We start from the raw sequence: 20,791 nt of genomic DNA on the forward strand, positions 1-20,791 counted from the left end.
TGAAATATGTTAGCAGTGGGCCCCTTTTATCAAACAGTCTCTCACAGAGACCCAATATGCAGGACTCAAGGGGTAGAGTGAGAGTCTGGCAGGTAACACAAGCATGGGAAAGTGGACCTAGGTGAGTGTGGGGACATGGGGACTGGCCCCTGATGACTGTTACTATGCAGAAATGTAAGACCAGCACAGCAACATCTTCTGATCTTCAAAGATCTAAAGTTCATCTTCCTGATTTTCATATGCTGGTGACTCATTTTTTAAATTAAACTTTTTATTTTGAGATCATTGCAAATTCAAGTGCAGTTGTAAGAAACACAGAGAGATCCCATATGGCCTTTAGCCAGTCCCCCAAGTGGTAACATCTTACAAGACTGAAGCACAGTGTCAGAACGAGGATGTTGACACTGACACAGTCAAGACACAGAACATTCCATCGCCCCAGCATCCCCGGGGTTGCTGTTTTACAGCCACACCCACCCCCTCCAGTGTCCACTCCCTTCTTAACCTCTGGCAACCACTAATCTGTCATCTGTTCTCCATTTCTATAATTTCATCCCTTTCAATAATGTTCCATTGATGGGATCAGGCAGCACACGAGCATTTTAGGATTGGCTTTTTTCAATCAGCATAATTCCCTGGGGATTCATCCAAGTTGCTGAGTGTCCCAGTGGTTCATCTGTTCCTTTTAACTGCTAAGTAGCATCCTATAGTATGGATATAGCAATTAATTTTTAAATCGAGTTTTAAACGCGTACAGGTTAAACACACTGTGTGTGTGGCTAGCTGTGGCCCTTTGGCCACCAGTTGACACCTCTGAGACAGGCTGTTGGCAGCCCTTCCAGCCTGGAGGGCCTGGGATTGCGGCGGCAGCGGCGCTGGCCTTCCCCAGCCGCGCTCTCCTCCATTTCCACGTTCTGCTGCTGCTTGCCTGCTCTGCACTGTGCCCTCGGCTGAGCAGGTGTGGGTTGAGCCCCCAGAGGTCTTGCTGGTGGGAAGTGGCGGGAAGTTCTGGCCCTCGGTATCTGTGACAATGGTCCTGTGAGTATGTGTGTTTGCACGCGTGTGTCTGGGCTGTGCTCAGGCCTGGGTGGGCAGGGGCAGGTGGTGGTGTGAGAAGGCTTCTCTCTCAGGACGGTGAAGGCTTGGCGAGGCCAGGGCAGCACAGGGAGGTGGCAGTTCTGCCCACCAAGCCTCATCACGGGGCACAGGCGTTCCTCCTTCTCGATGCCCAGCTAGGGGACAGAGATCATGCTGGGCGCACCTGCCTATTTCCTTCAGTCCTGAGAGCCCACAGCCAAAGCAGCCCTGCCCAGCCCTAACCACATAGGCCAGGGAGCCCCCTCTTTGCCCAGCCTCCCTCCAGCCCCACTAGTTAGGACCCTTCTCCGTGGCCCCTCCACTCACTCAAGGAAGGGGCTTCAGTCCCTCCATTCTGTCCCAGGGACTCTGGTCTTGCCCCAACCCAGGCCTGACCACCTAGAAACTACCCCATGGATGGCAAAGTTTCTCCAAGCCAACTTCCTCCCTCCCATGCCCTCCATCCCAGCTATCATACAGGGGAATAATGAACACATCCCCTAACCCCTTTCATTCTTTCTCTCTTCTCTCTCTCTCTTTCTGTCTCTGTCTCTTTCTCTCTCTATGCCACAGGGAAAGGTTTGAAACGGAACGTAACAGCCCACGTTTTGCCAAATTGCGCAACTGGCACCATGGCCTTTCAGCCCAAATCCTTAATGTTAAAAGCTAAAAGGCTGCCTGGAATCCCCTCACCCCAACAGGCTGGACTCCCTCTCCTTCCCCCACACAGATCTGGCATGTGAGCCCCACGGTGATGCTTGACAATATATAGCTGTGCTGGGGACACCTCTATAGCCAACTGCAGCACTTCTGCCCTCTGCCCACCCCAGAGCTGATGCCAGGGCCCAGTGCCACGCGGCACTGCACCCCCACCCAGTGCAACCCTCACCACCCCCCAAATAGCCCGAGCCCATGCCCCTGCACAGGGCTTAGCCATAGACCAGAGAGGGCATGATGGGCTTTGCTGGTGTAACACCCCAGAGCCAAGGGAAATGGGATATGCCACTGCCCAGTTTCTCACCACCCTCAGCTCCTGGCCTTGTGCCATCCTGGAATGAGTTGCCCATAGATCAAGGTCCTGGGAAGAGGCCAATCCCTGGCCCCCTGGCCCCCCTGGCTGCCCTCTGGAACCCAAGGCAGCCTGGAACAGGGCTCTCTGCAGAGGAAGTGGAAGCCCTAGGGTAGATGAGGCAGAGACCCCTCCTGGCTGTGGTGAGATCGGGGTGTGGGCCCTCCTCTCCGTACCATGTGCTGGCTCCATAGTTCTCTCTCCTGTACATATATGCATGCTTGTTCTGAAATAAAGAGGATTTGAAGTGAACCAAACCAAGCCCCAGTCATGCTGTGCCTGTGTGTGTCCCGCCCGAGAGGGGCTGTGAGGCAGTGTCTGGGACAGAGAGAGGACAGGCGCCACCAGTGAGGGGCAGGAGCAGTGCCCATCAGGCCCCAGACCCAGCGCAGCTCTGCTTGCCTCTGCTTCCCTACCCCGCAGGGAGGGCCGGCAGGTGCACATCCATGCTGTAGCCTGTGGGCAACCTTAGTCTCCCACGAGCAGTGAGTATGGGGCATCCCCGAATGCCCCCTCTCCCCCCGCACCCCACTGCGACCAGCAGGCTGAGCCATCAGCCTTCAGAAAGCACACTGCAAGCCCCTCTCCCAGGAAGGCACTACTAATGCTCAGTCCTGGCCCAGGAGGTGAGAGGAGGGCTCCGGTGGGCACACCTGGGCCGAGGAGGGGGAACGCCTCACAGGGGAACTCGGTAGGCTGGGCCGGGGCTGGGGCTCAGGGCAGAGGTGATGGAAGGCAGAGGCGGCAGAATCTTTCTCAAGCAGCAGGAGGACAGGGACTGCCTCCCGCTGGGCCTTGCTTCCCCGGCCCACCTGAGCTTGTCCTAGTCCTGAGCATTTGGTAAGGGATAGTCAGGGTGGCAGCAGCCAAAAAGATTCCAGCCAGTCCTGCTGAGCTGTGAGCCACTAGCCAGAGCCCATCCACCTGTCTACGCACCAACCTGTCACTGGAATCACAGGCTGAGAGTATTAGAACACTGGCACTTGGCAAATAAAGGCAGATGTTGAGGCCCAACCTCCCGGACTGCCCTGCTTTGCCTGTGGCTGGGCCGGGCCAGGGCCCTGCTCCTGCTCCTGCTGCCCAGGCACAGGCTTTGTCTCTGCCTCCAGGGGCCTTAGCACTGCCACCAGGAAGGGCTGGCCAAGAAGGCATCATCCTAGCCCGAGGATCCACAAGGTTCCCCCTGAGAGGGGGATACTGGCCTTCATCTAGCATCCTGGAGCACACCCATATTTGGCTGACCTCTTACTGAGGACTTCCAAGGCCCAAGAATGGTGTGGGGCAGGGACTTGCCAGACAGAGCAAGGTCCTGGGCAGTGGGTATCCTGAGGCTGGCAGAGGACCTGAGCCAATCCCTAAGAGTTGGTGGGATCTCGGACCCCTGTCCCCAGCCCCTAGCCTGTTGGAGCCTTCTTGGGATCACCTGGTTGAAGCCCTAGAAGAATCTTGTTTGCTTCCCAGCCTGCCTGGTGCCTTCCCGGCTACCCCAGGCCTCTGCATGCAGTGCCCTGGGTGGCCCCAGGGCAGGGGTCCCTGGAGAGATGTCCTCACTCATCGTCCTGTGTCTGTGGGCATTTGTCAAAGCACCTGGCTGCTGTGGGTGCTAAAGAAATAGGAAAGGGTTGATGTGGCTGTGACCACAATGAAGGTTGATCACATGGGGTCCAGAGACAGGTAGTGATCCTCCAGCTGGAGGATCAGAGTCTTCCTGGAAGAAAAGGTCACACTGGTGTTTGACCTCCAGGCATGGTTAGAATTGGGGTGTATACAGATAGGGGAGGCTGGGTGGACAGGGCAGAAGATGCAGTGATGCCAACAAGAAGAAGGGGTGTCCTGGACCCCGAGTTAATCACTGTGGTTGGAATGGACGGAATGCAGAGGATGCCATGGCAGTAGTGGTCCAGATCTAGAATCACAGGCTGTGGGATTTTGAATGTATTTTGCAGGCAAAGTAGAACTAGTAAAGTTTGCAGGGCACACCCACACTGCAACTGATGAGGCGTCCTTCACATAAACCACAATGTCAACGTGGGCCCTGGAGTTGCAGTGTAGCTCTGGGGCAAAGTGACACGGCCAGGGCTCCCCTGAGCAGTAGTCACCAGGCCGCAAGGGGGGACGTAGACTAGATGGGAGGGAGTGTGAACAATTTCAAGACTAACCACCTGACTGGGATTCTGCCACCATCCAGTCAACAGAGATCTTCATACTCCACCACTGTAACCAACACAAGAAGCATCATCGCCCCACTAATGACAACCACCCCCTGCACCATCGTACCAATCACAACGCCCCCACCATCACCAACAGTTCCAACCTGAGCCCAGTGACCACAACCCAAGACCCAGCACCACCACCAATACCATCTCTATCCTTTCCAGACATACCGTTGTCAATAACAGCATCAACCAAACCCCACCATTCCACCACTTAGGGCCACCGCAACAGAGCGGGGATGCAGGGTCTGCATGTTCCGCCTTATGCTGACCAGGTTGAGGGAAGAGATGAGATGAAGAGAGGACCATAACCAGGCTGTTTCTCCTTCTGGCCACACCCTCCCCCCATGTAGCCATGAGCATTTGAGTCTGGTTTGATTTGATTTGGTTTTCGCTTAGATGTTTAAACTGCATCATGACCATGGCAGAAAGCAGCTGTAGAATCTGAGACCAGGGTGGGGTGATCTCACAGACACTGTCTTTAGGATTGAAGCCACGGCCAAGTAAGCTCTCGGCAGTGCTCGCTCTCTGATGCTCCCTTTTTGGGGATTCTGGAGACTCGTGGGACTCCAGGCAGGAACTGACCTGGAACCACCCAGCATCCTTCAGGATGCCCTTCGATGCCTCCTCTGCCTTCCCTAGGCCCTTGCAGCTTGGTGTCTGCAGACAGAGGCCCTAGAGAGGGTGCCACTCCACAAGAACCCCAAGCAGCAGGCTCACATGCATGCCCATGTATACCTGCCGGTGATCTTTGTCCTGGCCCTGTGGTCACTGAGGAATTTCCCTAGGGCCACATCCAGCTCCAACTTCATCCCCTGGAGTCCAGAGTTCATTTAGAGCCTTGGCTGGGAGAGCAGCAGGTAAGCTGGCCTGACAGTGAATTGGAGCAAAGGAGACAGGCAAAGCCAACTTCCCATTCATCCTGCAAAATACCATCCCCAGCCTGGAAATTTCCATCTCTTGTCCCGTGCAGTGTCCTCACTTCCCAGCAGCCCACTGGAAGTGTGGGATAGGCCGGGGAGAAGCAGACGAAGGAGGCCAGTGTCAGCCGGGGCCTTCCCAGGCCATCCCTGCCCATGCTGAGAGGAGGGTCTGAGCAGCCGGCTCAGCAGTCTGGCTTCAGGGCCTGCAGCTGCTTCTCTGACGTGGCCACACCACAGGCATGGCATCCAGAGTGAGGTTCTTTCACAGGATGGGAAAGTGCCCTCGTGGAAGGGCCAGGGCCAGGCACTGCTGCAGGCCCGAGAGCTGAGCTGCCCAAGGCCTCCTCTCAGAGCACCAAGCAGGGGAAGGCCTGGGCAGGACACAGCCACTGCCCTTGCCCATCCCGGATGCATCTCACCCAGGCATGGAGAAGAATGGTGCTCCCTCCCGTGGGGCGGTCAACCCTCAACCTTGCCACTTCTCCAGCTCTCTTCTTCCCTGACCCTCTCCCAGTATTTCATGCCTTTTTCTACCACACACCTCACTGGATGGAGGAGAGAATTCGGCAATGCTTTGCTAAACAGCATTCCTACCTAGGGCAGACCTCTGTAGCACCTGCTACTCCAAGCACAGTCCCGGAGCAGCAGCAGCACCACCCAGGAGCGTGTTAGACATGTAGACTCTCAGCCCTGCCCCAGACCCATTCAACTAGAAGCTGCAGTTTAACAAGATCTCCAGGTGATTCGTGTGCACATCAAAGTTTGGGAAGTGTGGCAGTGATGAGGGCTCAAGCCCTTCTCTGCCACTTGGCAGCTGTGTGACGTCTCAGCAGAGATGCTCTCTCTGGACCTCAGATTCCTCATCTGTACAATGAGGTTCATGAGCCCAATCACCCAGAGAGGCTGAAAGGCTAAAATGGAATAATGGGGCCATGCTTATACTATGGTAAGCACTCAATGGAGGAAGTATTGTTAGTCTAATTATTTCCAATAAGAACAGTGCCTATTATTGGAGAAAGATTCTACTTGGCTGATCACAAAAAGAGGTTTCTTTCTTCCTCCACAAGGTACTGGTTAAGCCTTCAAATCGAAATGACCCTAAATCAGATTCTGCTGTTCCTAGTGATAAGTTCTAGGACCTTGAGCAATTGAAATCTCTGTTTCCATTTTCTCGTCTATTAAATAGAGTCCGTGATACCCACATCAGAGGGCTGTTGTGAGGCATTAAGGACATTATTAATGCCTGGCGCACCGTATGGGAGGGGGAGTTATTCCCACTTACAGGATGTGCATTTATCCTTTCGCTATTGTTGCAAACACAAATATAAATCGAAGAGCAAAGAACAAGCATAGATTGTGCATTTCTTTGCTTTCCTATAATTTAATTTTTATTCCCTGCCCCATTTCACAGGTAGCCAAAATCTAATCCATCAACCCAGGCTCTGACTGCTCTTGTCTTCCTGGAGTGGTCCTGGGTGGAGGCATGGGGCCACATGGGCACCTGGTCCTCGGTCATGGTCTATCTGTACTGGCATCTGCTGGGATCTGCCCATCCCATCTGGTCACGCGGGTTCACGCTAGACCAGGTGAAGCCTCTCTTGTTCTCAGTTACAAGGCCTTTCAGATCGGCAGGGCTCAGCCATAGTCCAGGCCACTCTTGAGTGTGTGTGAAACCCTCTGTGCCACCTAGGCAACACAGAGGCATGGGGGTCTTTGGACGGTCTTGGGTCTGCCTGGCGCCTCGCCATGGGCATGGGGAATCCTGGGGTGCTGCTGCTTCCCCAAGGTTTACCCCCAAAAGGGGCACGGGGGTCTCTGTTCTCGAATTCCCACGCCACATTGGCCAACTTTGATCTGCCTGGCGTGGTAGCGTTCGTCCACCGGTACTGTCAGTGCCCTGAGTTCTGTGGAGCCCAAAGCCCAGGTTCTCGACGACTCCGGCTGAGGAAGGACGAAAGGGAAACAGGTTGGGGGAGGAACCTGGGTTGATAATTCAATCCACTTTTCCACCACACTGTTTTGCTGACAAAGAAAAATTCGGAAGCTCAGAAAAGTTGGGCGGGGGGAATCCTGGAAATTTTCTCCAGGATTGAGAGTGTTTTTGATGTTACCGTGACCCTCCCCACGGTCCGAGTGTTTCCTCCCCGGATCCCGGAGAAGCTCCTCCCGGAGCCTGGCCACACGCTGTCCCGAGGCTCCGGCACTGTTCGCAGCATGGGCGGTGGCTTCTGCCCAGCCTGCCTCTGCCGCGGCCTCGGCCCCTGCACAGAGGACCCCACTGAGACCCCCTGACCTGTTGTCTCTTTCGGTCCGCTTCGTCAGCACCCCTATTGAGCATGCTCCAGTGTGCACCAGCCAGGCCGCCACCCCGCTGCCACCCGCTTCTGCCCAGCCGCCCGCTGCTGCCTCTCCCAGCTCGGCCTCGCCACCCCATGCTGCCAGCACCTCTGCCGCAGCCCCTGCCTCGAGCCCTGCGGACGGTCCAAGGTAACTGGCCCCCAGGTGCCAGCCCTAACCTTAGGGAAGGGAGGCAGGAAAGGCGCCACCTTGGGTCCATCTGTGTCTAGGTGGGACCTGGAGCCAGCACTGCTTGGTGCAGAGTATAAAGAGGAAGCTGGGGTGCATTTCAGGGGAGCGCATCACCCTTGGCTGGACACACTCTAGTGAGAGATGTAAAAGTCTCTCTCTCTCTCTCTCTCTCTCTCTCTCTCGCTCTCACACACACACACACACACACACACACAGAGCAAGAGAGAGCGAGAGAGAGATAACAAAGGAAGACTGTGTGGAAAGTCCTTGCTCCTGGAACTAGGATCAGGGAGAATGAAAGTCATGCATGTGGACTGGGGAAATCAAGGAAGGCTCCACGGAGGAGGCAGCTTTGAGCTGAGAACCAAGGCAGGTCAGATTTGGCCAGCTGGAGTTCCGCCACTAACTTGCACACACCCCTCCCTACCCTCTCTTCTCTTGATGGTGAAGCAAGTTAACTCCAGATGCACCTGGTGTAGTGGGAGTTAAGTCTCTGCTCCACAGTTTTCTGTCTGTAACCTTGAGACGGTGGCTTAACTTTTCCAAAGCTCAGTTTCCTCATCTGATAAGATGTTTAACAAACACCTATTTCACAGGGTTATGAAAGAAAAAAAAACACCTAGCACATATAAAGGACACAGTATTGGGACTTCCTACATCCCAACGTGCCCCTCTGGGTACGAGAAAGGCAGAGACCGAAGGCCAGGAAGGCCAGGGGAGGCAGAGCGGGCAGGCTGGACAGGTCAGTCTGCAGCAGCCAGGCAGCTGGGTGGGCCCAGCTCTCTGTGTGGGCTTCCTGGAACTGTCCAGTTGGTGTGTGGGGACAGAGCCTGGCTTTCCCAGCTTCCACGCTGCTTCCTAAGGTTCTTCTGGGCAGGACATGCCTCTCTGGGTCAGGGTGCATAGGTCTGTGGTGCAGCCTGAGGAGGGACTGACGCGGGCAAAGTGGCCCGCAGGCCTGTGAGCTGCCCGCACCCCAGCCTTCACATGGCCCACTCCCAGCCTTTCCCCAGCCCAGCCTCAAGGCGAGCCTGGCCCTGGGCCTCCAGGGGTGGTTTTATCCCAGTGTCGGGGGGGGGGGGGAGGTGGGGGGGGTGGGATTTAGCAAGCTACTTGCCCTCTCCCTGCCAGAATCTCTTCACATAAGGGCCTTGCTACCTGCACCAAGAAGAAACTTTGAGGAGGGCAAGAAATATCCCTGGCGTTGCGCGGGAAGGAGCCTCCCAATTTGAGTGGGGGAGCTCTAGGTGCTGGAGCCCCGTGGGCAGTCTAGCCTCATCCCTGAGGCCTCACCCCTGTAGAGCTCCTGGAGCCCTCAGGACACCCTCAGCAGGGTGAGTCCTTCCTTCTCTGCCTTGCCAGGGAGCTAGGGCCCGGGTGGAACTTGGAGAGGGGCCCAAAGAGCTGCCCAGCAGGGAATGAGGCTGGAGCAGAGGGATCAGAGGGTCACATTCTGAGCCAGGCTGCCTCCCCTCCTGACACACAGGCCAGGGGACCTGGGCTAGACGGAGCCCGTGAGAATGGACCCCCCAGCCTTTCTTGGGAGCATGGCTTAGAATTCTCACTGGATATCCTAAGCCTCCTCTTCCTCTCCCAACATCATTCCCCGACACAGGACTCGTAGCTCCTGGGATGTTGGCAAAGCATCCTCCACTGGTGGGGGGTCCAGCTGAGGCCCACTGACCCTTGGCCCTCTCCTACCACCGTGGAAGCCAGGCACCCACAGACACTCTCTTCCTCCTCCATGGAGGCTCCCACTCCGCTGCCCCTAGCACAGGGATCTATCCAGAGAAGGACAGATGGCCCCAGGGAGGGGAGACAATGTCCTTACTCAGCCAGAAACTTGGAAGTTTGACAGGGCAAGCCTGCACAGCCCCCAGGTGTGGGACGCTGGCTCCCCAAGGCTCATTTTATCTCTGCCTTGTCTGGGGCGGCTCTGCAGGCCCCTCTAGATCCACTCAGGAGCCTACTGGTAAGTTCTATCCCAGGACCACTTGCCTCGCAGGGGCCCTGAGGGGAAGGCGCTCCCACACCCTACTACTGTGCCCAGCAGAGATGAGCGGGCCCAGGGTCCAGGGAGGACAGGTAGAAGGAAGGCAGGAAGCCATGGGGTGGGTGGGGGTGGCAAGCTGTGTACCTCCGGGAGCTCACTCCTTCAGCAGCCCTGTCGGTGACCCGCTTGCCCTGTGTGTGGTCACGCGGTCCCCTTTTGGATCTGAAAGATGCAGGGCCACACAGGGAAGGAACAGGGATGTGTTGTACAAGGGGTTCATTAGACTTAAATGAAGAAAAGAGTTTCACAAACTGGGAAATACGGGATCAGACAAGGTTACACAGGCTGCTGAGCTCCAGGGGTTCTCGGAGCCTTTAGCTCTCTAAAAGTCCAGCATCTTCTGAGGGCAATGAACTGAGACACTTTTCCATCTCTTTGGTCCCGTGATCCCTGGGCCACATGGGGCAAAGGCGACTCTGGTCAAAGGCAACTCTAACCTAGTCAAAGGAGGGGGACAATAGGAACTCCATGCAGACGAGAGGGACTGCTGGGGGGAGCTCTTGGAGGCCTTCTGGCGTCTCATGAGCCCTCCGGGGAGCATTCTTGCCCAGAACCCAGAGTCTTTGCTGCTACCCTCCAGCAAGAATAGAAAGGGGTAGGTGGAGGCGGCCAGGTGGTCTGAGGCTGTGAGGTGCTGTGCAAGGTCAAGGGGATGAGGTAGCTCTGACCACCTCCATCTCACTGCTCTGTCCTGCCTTTGCTGCCCTCCATGGGCCCACCCCAGCAGTCTCCCACGGAGTGAAGGCTTTGCCCTGAATCCTCTTGTCTGGCTGGTGGCTTTCCTCCCTCTCTCTAAAAGCAGTGGCATTAGCCACCCAAGGAATAGCTTCCTCCCCTCTAAGACCCCCATAGTCTTTCCTTCACAGCCTCTGGCAGCTCCCCAGGGACATCTCGGTCAGGTGTCTTCCTCACGAAGGCTCCTGAAGGTCAGGGAGCCAGCCTGCTGTGGCCGCGGGCCCCAGGATCCAGCTGGGGCTGCCCTTCTTGCCATAACTCTTCCCCCTTGGTTCCAGGCCCCAGGCCTCTTCCTACAGCCCCGCAGCAGCCAGCTCTCCAGCACCCGCCGCCCATACCAGCTCCATCGAGGGCCCAGCTGCCCCTGCAGCCAAGCCCCGGGTTGTCACCACTGCCAGCATCCGGCCTTCTGTCTACCAGCCAGGTGAGAGGCAGAGAGGGAGGGGAGGCTGTCTAAGTTGTGCATGGGCTCCAGGAGTTGGAAGAGCAAAGGGTTGGCTCCAAAGCCACAGAAGGATGGTGGCCAGCAAGGCCCTGCTAATGAGGCTCAGCCCTCCTGCCCCCAGCTGTGGGCCAGATCCTGTAGAGCCTACATCTGGCCTTGAGGAGACAGGTGGGCAGTCCCAGCTCTTAGGAAGAGGATGCTCCTGGCTAGAGATTTCTAGCTCAATGAGAGGGAAGCGAAGGTTTAAAGGGGGGAGCTGTTCCTCCATGAGTCTGGGTCTGGCTCAAGCTGCCAATGACAGGCAGCTGTAACAGAAATGCTGTGGGCTTTGGACAGACTCGCTGCATCACGATGTGACCCAGCGCAAGCTGTTCAACCTGTCTGGTCTTTTGTTTCCTCAGCCAAGACAGGATAACAGGAGGTATGGGGAATACGTGAAGGGGGATGGGGGGGCAGCTCAGGGGCAGCCAGAAACAGCACTCACTGGTTGTCTGTTACATCTATCTGGGCCCCATTCTCATCAGTGCCCAGGGTCCCCTTGCTGGGATGAGGGCTCAGCCTCATGGCCCCTGCTTTCTTAGGCAAAGTTAGGCCTGCTCCCCAGAGCCTGAAGGTAATTCTTCCCCTGCCAGCCATTGCTCAAAGAACCTAAGGGTTCTTGAGCAGGTGTTTTCCCAAGCTGGGGGAAGGTCCCACGTGCCCTGGCATATAGGATGTGCCCACAGGAGGGCTCCCAGCATCCAGGCCCTGAGTCTGGTCACCGTCACCTCCTTCCCACTGGATTCTGACTCTGAACTCCAGGAGGTCAGGGCCGTGGTGGATTTTCTCCGCTGTATGCACCTGACCCATGCCTGGCACAAACAAGATGGTCAGCAAAGGCATAGGGAATGAAGGAACAAATGAATGCACGGATGCTGGGGAGGAAGGCACAGGCAGGTGGGGGACAAGGGCACAGCAGAAGCTGTGAGTAGTGCATTCTGTCCTCTGGCAGCCGCATACACAGGAGCAATGAGTCAGGAGTTCCCAGAGGGATCTTCTGATGCCCATTACACAAATGGGTGAGATAGGGTTTTTGGTGGGCACATCCTTTACATTCAAACCATTATGCTTTCAACACATTTAACAGCCGTCTTGGATTTGTGGAAAGCAGTAACGATTTTCCATTTACAGTACTGATATAGACATTTCTTTCCCCTCGAGATTATTATACATGTACAATTTTTTTTTTGTACCAAATTTCTTTATTTGAAGGAATGGTACAAACAAAAGAACTTAAGTGGATGTTTTGGTACAACTTATAGAAAAGGTAAGGGAAACCCCAACATGCAGGTACTGCCTGGGTGACCACGGAAGTCACCATTTTTAATAGCCTTTTTAAAAAGAGCAGTTGTAAGGCTGGGCGCGGTGGCTCACATCTGTAATCCTAGCACTCTGGGAGGCCGAGGCAGGAGGATCGTTTCAGCTCAGGAGTTCGAGAACAGCCTGAACAAGAGCGAGATCCCGTCTCTACTAAAAATAGAAAGAAATTATATGGACAGCTAAAAATATATGTAGAAAAAATTAGCCAGCCATGGTGGCGCATGCCTGTAGTCCCAGCTACTTAGGAGGCTGAGGCAGGAGGATCACTTGAGCCCAGGAGTTTGAGGTTGCTGTGAGCTAGGCTGACGCCACGGCACTCTAGCCTGGGCAACAGAGTGAGACTGTTTCTCAAAAAAAAAAAAAAAAAAGCAGTTGTAGGTCCACAGTAACATCAAGCAGAAGGTACACGTACCCCTTGCCCCAAGCAGGCTCAGCCCCCCCCCCATCAACATCTCCACCAGACACCCACATGTTTTTACCACGCTAAGGCCCAGAAGTGAGGACATTAACAGCTCTTTAGGGAAAGAATGAGGTAGATAATTCGAAGGGAGAGGAAGGGGGAGAGAGAAGACCTTTTGTGTCTTGCAGAAGTGTGAGAGTACAGAACATACAAAGGCCTGGAGCATGTCCTGTTAGGGCACAAGGAGAGACCCGGCTGAATTTTTCTCTGTGGAATTTTTCTCTGTGGCCGGAGCAGAGGGGAGATAAGACAGGAAGAGAGTCAGGAAGCGCCTTGCAGGAGAGCTCAGCTCCATGTGCAGGGGAGGCACGTGATCAGCTCCTCGCTCCGACAACAGCGTGGAGTGTGGGCGGGCCCCAGCGGCCTTCCATCGGACCGACCCCAAGCGGGCCTGCGGTGCTGTCTGTGCGAGCTGCGCCATAGACGGCCAAGTGCCGGGTCTCTCCTGGCCAGATTTTCTCATTTGACAACGAGGATTGTGCGATGTATACCTCGTGTTTTGTGGATGAAGTGAAGACCTAGTACAGTGCCTGGCACACAGGAGGTGTCCTTCTCCTTCCCTACAGGGTCAGAGACAGAAAGTTCTGAGGTTAAAACCACACAGGATGAGGTGGCATTTGGGAGGGCGCTGCAATGGTGAAAAATCTCGAATGGAGCTGGAGGGAGCGGCTCAACCTGTGAAAACGGGGACCCAAGAGGGAGGCTGCAGGGGAGTTTGGATGCGAAGCTGCAGGTGGTGGCAAGGCCCCTACGGCGCAGGGGCTGCATTTCCGTCCCGTCGCATCCGGAGCAGCCCCTTCTGGCAGCTTCCGGGCTGGCCCCGCGCTTCGGTGCCCCCGCCCGGCCGCCACTGTCCTCGCAGGCCCGCCAGGGGGCGGCACGGACCGGGGCCCTGCCGGGCTGCTCGGCGGCTCCTCCCCTCCTTCCCGGCTGGGGCCCCGCGGGCGCGACGTGCCGCCCGAGCCGCCGGCCTCCGCCGTTCCCAGGCCGCGCAGACGTTAACTCATTCCTGCCTGGGGCGAAGGAGGCGGCCGGGCGGGCGCGCGCTGGAGCCGGCCTGCCTCCACCTCCCTCTCCCGAGGGGGCCCGGCCGCCGAGTGGGGTCCGGGGGCGGCTGGCAGACGGCCCGGGGCGAAGCGGGGGTGCGGGCTCGAGCCCCCTGGCTTCCCCTCCCCTGCCCTCCGGGGCTCCCCGGGCTCGGGCGTCGGCGAGGGCGCAGAGCGTCCCGCAGCTCCCCGAGGGCCTCGCACGGCCCGATGGCGGCGTCCGCAGCCCGGATCCGACCGCTGGCGCCCAGGACACCTGAGGCCTGGGACGGGGCGCGCGGCCGGGTCGGCCACGTCCGCCTGTGGGCCGGGCGGCGGTCGCGGAGAGCCAGGCCCGGCCTGGAGTGAGTCAGAAATCACCTTGTTTAATTACACATTCCCGAGGCCGCCGAGTGCGATAGGGGCCTTTTGAACTTGCCAATTAGAGATGAAATATCACCTTCTAATTTGGACGAGCTTAATTCCGTCACGCAGAAATAGCAACAGCCCCGGGGTTCCGAGATGGGATATCAGGTCTCTCTCCTGGCATGTGGGGTGGCGGCAGGCCAGGCTGAAGGACAGAGAGGGAACCGTGAAACTGCTGCTGCTTGACCCCCTCGCCCCACCCCCGCTAGGAGTCGGGGATGCGAAGCGGGAGGGGGGTTGCCAGGAAGGTCCCTTCTCCTTGCAGCCCCCGGCAAGGGAGCTGGCAAACCGGGGTCCAGATTCCGGCCTGCCTCTGTGAGACCTTAGTGTTGTGGGAGTTTAGAAAGGGAGGTGAACCGGGGAGTTTAGGAGGCCTTACAGTGGTGGGGAGCGACTGCCAGGCAGAGAGAATAGGGTTGGTATTGCTGGAGGGGGACAGGAAAGGTGGGAAGAGGCTTGCTAAAGCCTGTCTGGCCGCCTAGGGAGGATCTGGAGTTGAGTCGGCCGGAGATCTGACTTTGAGGTGGCCCCTCTCCAAGTTTCAATTGCTCAGCTGTAAAGTGGACTGATTTGCAAATACGATCTGCCCCCCTCGTTGGGTTGCAGCGAGTATTACCGGAAATAATGCACATAGAGGGCCTGGCGTGTGCAAGCGTCATTCTGGTGTGGGCAGCACCGTTCAATAGAAAAAAATTTTCTAGTAGTCACGTTTTAAAAAGTGAAAGAAAAGAAGTGAAATTCAATTTAATGTATTTTATTGACCCAGTACATTCAAAATATCACTTCAATATATAATCAATATAAAATGATTATTAATGAGTCTCCAAAACCAAGCGTGTGCTTTGCCCTGAACAGTGCTTCTCCTTTCAGACTAGCTGCCTTTCGAGTGCTCAGCGGTCACATGGGACTATGTATTGGACAGCGCAGGATTAGGGCTTTTGTTCTTCATGTTTTTTAGCAGAGGACTGTGCTCTACAAAAAAAAGGAAACACAATCTTGCAGAGAACCCCATCATACCTAACAGAAAGGGATGAAGCTTCTGAAGTTCTGCTAGGGGACCTCTCGCCACGCCCCCTCCCGCATGGCACTCCTCAAATCACCTCTGTCCCCAGCAATTGGAGACCCTCTGCTCTAGGAACCAGGGAGCTATGCAGGGCCGTTAGGGAGGGTGACAACACCTTGAATCTGGGCTTTACAAATTTATAAAATGCCCACACTGTGTCACTCCCTGCCTGCCACAGCTGTGAGGCAGGCAGGGGCGTCATACATTGCACCACCGAGTAGACTCACTCCCAGGCTATCTGACTTTGGGCTGTCCCATCTCCCTTCCCCCTCCCTCCATCCCACAGTCTACCTGGACTGGGCTTCCCCGGGTGACCACCAGGCCATGAGAGGAGCTGACAGGACATCTGACCCTGAGATCCAGGTGCCACCATCCTTGCTATCCTCACTCACATTTAGTGATACACTGTGCCAGGTACTTGGCTAAACTCTTTAGATTTCTTATCTTCTCTTAATTCTCATAATAGCCTTGTGAGGTACTAAGAATTATTCTTGCCAGTTTTAGATGTGGCAGCTGAGGCCCAGAGAGGTTGAGGAATTTGCCCAAGGTCACACAGCCAGGCTGTAGCAGAGCTGGGACCTGGAGCCAGGGTGCTTGATGGCTGAGCTACATGCCAGAGTATAGGGTCTCTGCAATGTTTAAAATGACTCCTCAATGACATGGTGCATTGAGACTTCCTGGAAATTGGACTCATGTTCTTTACAGAGGCAGCTTGGGGTGATAGAGTGGTTTTGGAGACACATTCTGCCACTTACTGGCTCTGTCTGAACCTCAGTGACCTCAAGTGCAAAGGGGGATAATGGATAATGTAGGACTGACTCAGATGATCTGTTATGTGCCTAGTCTACCCCTATGGAAGTGGGAGGAAGATTCCATATGGAGAAGATTGTACCTTTGGAAGCTAGCATCACTCCCAGGATGGCCCCAGGGTAGGGCTGTGGAGGGTTTTATCCCTTAATCCTTCAATAACACAGGCCTGGTCCCCACCCACCCCCAGCACAGGGGTTTCCATGTCAGCCAGCTTTGAAGGGCCAGTCACCTGGGAGTAGAAGATGTAGAGTGGGAGCCACAGGTCACTCAAGGTGGTCCAGGGGAAAGAGAGACCAGAGGTGGGACTAGGGTCTTGAACCCCGAGGAATACCCTCCTCTCCAGGCTGGGGCCCCAGAGCGCTGCCTCAGTGCAGTCCATCCTGCCCAGGCTGAGCTCAGGAATGAGGAGGGAGGCTGCCCGGACAGGCTTCCTGGGGTGGGGTGAATGAGGCCTCTTTCCAGAGGAGCAGACTGTGAACTGAGGTGAGGCTTCTGGAACCTCCTTCACTGAGAAGGGAAGCCAAGCCAGCTGGACCTTGTGTGCAGGGCACAGCTGGGTCTCCCTGGCTGGGCGTTGAGGGCCTAGGCGTGACGGTGCCGTGGGTAAGCAGCTGCAATGTTCTTTCTGTGTCGTGAGCCCAAAAAGGTTTTCTGCTTTCAGGGAGCTGGGGGAGGGGGCAGGAGAAGTGGGGCAGCGTGTTCTCCTCCCTACACTCCAGCTCTTTGGTAACCTCTAGACAGTCACTCAAACACACTCTCAGCTTCCACCAAAGTGATGTGGGGGAACAGGGGTCCCCCCCGGGCAGCCACAGGCCAAGTGAGCAGCTGCACTGGGCTGTGTCCCCCAGCATCTCTGCCTAGGCTCACTCTGATGACGCCTTCAAGATCCCCCACCCCAATCAAACCAAGATGACATTTCCCCCCAATACAAATCAAGCCAAGCTGTTTTTCAAGAAAGCAGTTATAGCCAAACCTGAAACCTGAACCCGAAAACCCAGCTGCCAAGTGATCTGCTTTGTGCCGAAGGCTGAACTAGGTCCAGGTTCAGCAACCGCATGCCAATCGAGGCATTTCCCTGCAACTGAAAGCATCCTCCAGTCAAGCTGAGCTGACCCACTCCCACCCTCTTTCCCGGCCCAGGCACCCACCCCCACCCGCAGTCTTAAGCAGGCCTCCTACAGCCAAGGCCTGGCCGGGCCCCACCCTGCACAGCTGTAGATATTTATAGCTATATCCCTCTTCCAGCCCTGTCCAGCTCCCAGAGCTCTGCTGCACTTGCTCTTTCTCTCCCTGGGCTCCCTGCTGAGAATTCAAATCTGGGGCATCAAGAAGTTCAGAAACAAGTCTCCTGTAAAAATTGGGATTGTACTGCTCTTATTAAAGTCACCTTTTGCAGATCTTTGACTGGAGGTGGGAGAGTTTGGGAGAATGAATTCCTGACACATTTTTCTTTGGGTATTTTTGTCTTGCAGTGCCTGCATCTACCTACAGCCCGTCCCCAGGGGCCAATTACAGTCCAACTCCCTACACCCCCTCGCCTGCTCCTGTCTACACTCCTTCACCTGCCCCCACCTACTCTCCATCCCCAGCACCAGCCTATACCCCTTCGCCTGCCCCCAGCTATAATCCTGCACCCTCAGCGACCTACAGCGGGGGACCTGCAGAGTCTGCTGGCCGTCCCCCCTGGGTGGCAGATGACAGCTTCTCCCAGAAATTTGCCCCTGGAAAGAGCACCACCTCCATCAGCAAGCAGGCCATTCCCCGAGGGGGCCCAGCCCAGGCACCCCCCCTTGCCAGGGGCACTGTCCAGAGGGCTGAGCGCTTCCCAGCAAGCAGCCGGACTCCGCTCTGTGGCCACTGCAACATCGTCATCCGGTATGATCCCACTGTGCCCCTGTGCTGGGGCGCTGAAAGGGTGGGCATGCATGGTGCTTCCCCATAGTCTGAGCCCTGCGGTGGTGGGGTGGGGGGCGGCAGCTAGGGAGAAAGCCGCATGCATGGCGGCCTTGGGTCCCTCTGGCTTGCCACCTGGTCTGACCTTCTCTGTGCTTCAGTGGCCATAACTGTGTGACACCCACTTCCCTAGGGAGGTGGGAGGATTGCATGAGGTAAGTGGGGGACACTCCCAGCAGGGTGTCTAGTGCCAGGAGCTCTCCCTTGGGCCAAGGTTGGGTTCTGGGAATCCCCAGTCTTGTTGTCAGTAGGTTTACTGGGCATGTTGCAAGCTGGCTGGCTGTTGGTTTGACCCAGCTTTCCTTTAGGGTCGCTTCTGGGTCTTTCCACAAACAGGCCTGTTGCTGCACTGGGCTTTGGTGGGCATCTGCCATATTCAAATGAAAAGCTGTCATTTCACACCTAGAAGACAGGGACTATGGGTGGTGGTGTTTGAATACAGTGTGTGTGGGGTGTGTGGTGTGAGCTTATATATATGAAAACCACACTTTTATTTATAAATACAGTAACTCATACTCAGAAAAATTAGAAAACACAGAAAAGTAAAAATTAGAATATAAACAATTACCTCAGAGTCCCAATGTTCTGACCACTACCTAGAACTAGACGATCCAGGTTCGTATCGTGGTTCTACCACTTACCAGCCCTATGGCCTTGAACAAGTTGCTCAGACTCTTTAGGCTTCATTTTCCTTATCTGAAAATGAGTGTCGTAACAGTACCTACTTCATAGGATTGTTGTGAGACTTGAGCAAGTCAATAAACGCAAAAGTCTCCTGGAATAGTGCCTGCAGAGTAATCACTTAGTAAACCCCAGCCACCTGCAGCATCGTCATTGTTCTGATTAAAATTATCAGTAATCGGCTGAATTCTGTAATGTGCTCACCCAGACCCCTACTGGTGCACATATGAGTTGTTTCCCAGTTTCTTTTACTATAAGTGACGCAACAATGAACACCTTTCTGCATGGAGCTTTTTCTGAATTTCACATTATTTCATTAGAACAGTCAACAAAAGTCAGAGTTGTTGGGTAAAAGTTTAAACATTCTTGGGGTTCCTGAAATATCCGGTTCCAAGATTTGGGGGCTGCCTTATTAGGTGCTGTTCTCTGCTTCCCCAGGGGCCCTTTTCTGGTAGCCATGGGCCGCTCCTGGCACCCCGAAGAGTTCAACTGTGCCTACTGCAAGACCTCCCTGGCAGACGTGTGCTTTGTGGAGGAGCAGAACAACGTCTACTGTGAGCGGTGTTACGAGCAGTTCTTTGCCCCCATCTGTGCCAAGTGCAACACCAAAATCATGGGGGTAAGTGGGCAGCATCCCTCTGCTCTGACCTGGTCTTTTTCCTTAGCCCTGACCAACCTCTCCCTTCCCTCTGAGATTCTGGGGTCCCATTAGGAAGCCAAGAAGTTGCTGGTAAAAGAGAGAAAGGAACTCTATTTTTATCCTAGAAGAGAGTTGTTTTGCCGCCAGCGAAGTAGGGAGCAAATGACCTTGAAGCAAGAGATGATTCTATGCCTGTGCTGCACAGCCTGAAGTGGTGGTGGAACTTCTGCAAAGCAAACTATTGCTTCGTAGCCTGATCTCACTGCTCACCTGCATGTGGCCTTGGCCCTCCATGCCTCTTTGGTAAAATGGCAGTAGTAAGCAACACCTCCCTCCCAGGCTGAATGGGAGGGTTAAGCATCACAGCTTACATAAGAACACATAGAACCTGGCACCCACCTGGATGAGGGAACCCCTCCTCTGCCACCCCCAGGTTTTTCTTCAGCATGTCCTAGGCTTGCTTCCTGGGCTGTCCTGCCCTGTTCCCTGATGGGCTGCTCAGGCAGTGGCCAGGGCCTTGGGGGACGTCAAGCCCGGCTCCCTCTCTCCCTTGGACCTTTCTGTCCTGAGCTCAAGCTCTTTCCCTTAGGAAGTGATGCATGCCCTGAGACAGACGTGGCATACCACCTGCTTTGTCTGTGCAGCCTGCAAGAAGCCCTTCGGGAACAGCCTCTTCCACATGGAAGATGGGGAGCCCTACTGTGAGAAAGGTAGGAGCACTGCGACGACACGCAGGAAGCCCCCCAGTCTGGGAGAAAGTGACAGGCACAGGGAACTAACTCTTGCCTGTGTCTGTTCACATCTGACCATCAGGAGGCCTTTATTTCTGGGAGAAGGGTTTGTTTTTATTTTTGTTTTTAATGGCAGAATCATGCTAATATTACACAAAGGAAGTTAATTGAGCTATCTCCTCTGCCTCTTCGGTTGCAGTTTTCCTGGGGTAGGGGTGGGGGCAGAGTCTGTAGCTTATTTTACACATCCAGTCTCTTCTCCCTTCCCTGCGTCAACTATGTGGAGTACAAGTTGGCATTTGAGAACCACTTGGGAAACTGGCAGGTCATTTTGACTTGGGGACCACAAGGTCTAGCTTGAAAAGGCCTTGGCTCTGTGCTTCATCCTGTGTTCTATTCCTGGCTCCACTTCAGGCTGGCTTTGTAGCCCTGAGTGAGTTACTAAACTTCTCTGAGCCTCACTTTTCTCATCTGTAAACACCTGTCTTCTGGAGTTGTGGTGACGATTAAACCAGAGAGGGCGTGTAAAGCATTGGGTACGCAAGAGTCCCCTCCCCTGCTCCTGTGACATTTATCAGACCTTGATGTTCCTTTAGAGC

General features: G+C 55.3%; 1 protein-coding gene across 10 annotated transcripts in view; it reads left to right on the forward strand.

The window, feature by feature from the left end:
• LDB3 (LIM domain binding 3) overlaps positions 1–20,791 on the forward strand; it is a 60,184-nt gene that overhangs the window by 27,542 nt on the left and 11,851 nt on the right. For 5 of the 10 annotated variants that reach the window (XM_069460207.1, XM_069460209.1, XM_069460206.1 and 2 more), the window contains one exon: positions 1,651–2,401. In XM_069460207.1, the coding sequence (XP_069316308.1) occupies positions 1,651–1,747 (97 nt within the window). In that variant the 3' untranslated portion in view covers positions 1,748–2,401. Of the gene's footprint in view, positions 1–1,650; positions 2,402–7,604; positions 7,770–10,877; positions 11,024–17,659; positions 18,063–19,259; positions 19,441–20,050; positions 20,172–20,791 lie in introns of those variants that run through there. The other 5 variants (XM_069460201.1, XM_069460204.1, XM_069460205.1 and 2 more) reach the window with 2 other exon arrangements.

Source organism: Eulemur rufifrons, chromosome 28, assembly GCF_041146395.1.
Source record: "Eulemur rufifrons isolate Redbay chromosome 28, OSU_ERuf_1, whole genome shotgun sequence".
NCBI lineage: Eukaryota > Metazoa > Chordata > Mammalia > Primates > Lemuridae > Eulemur > Eulemur rufifrons.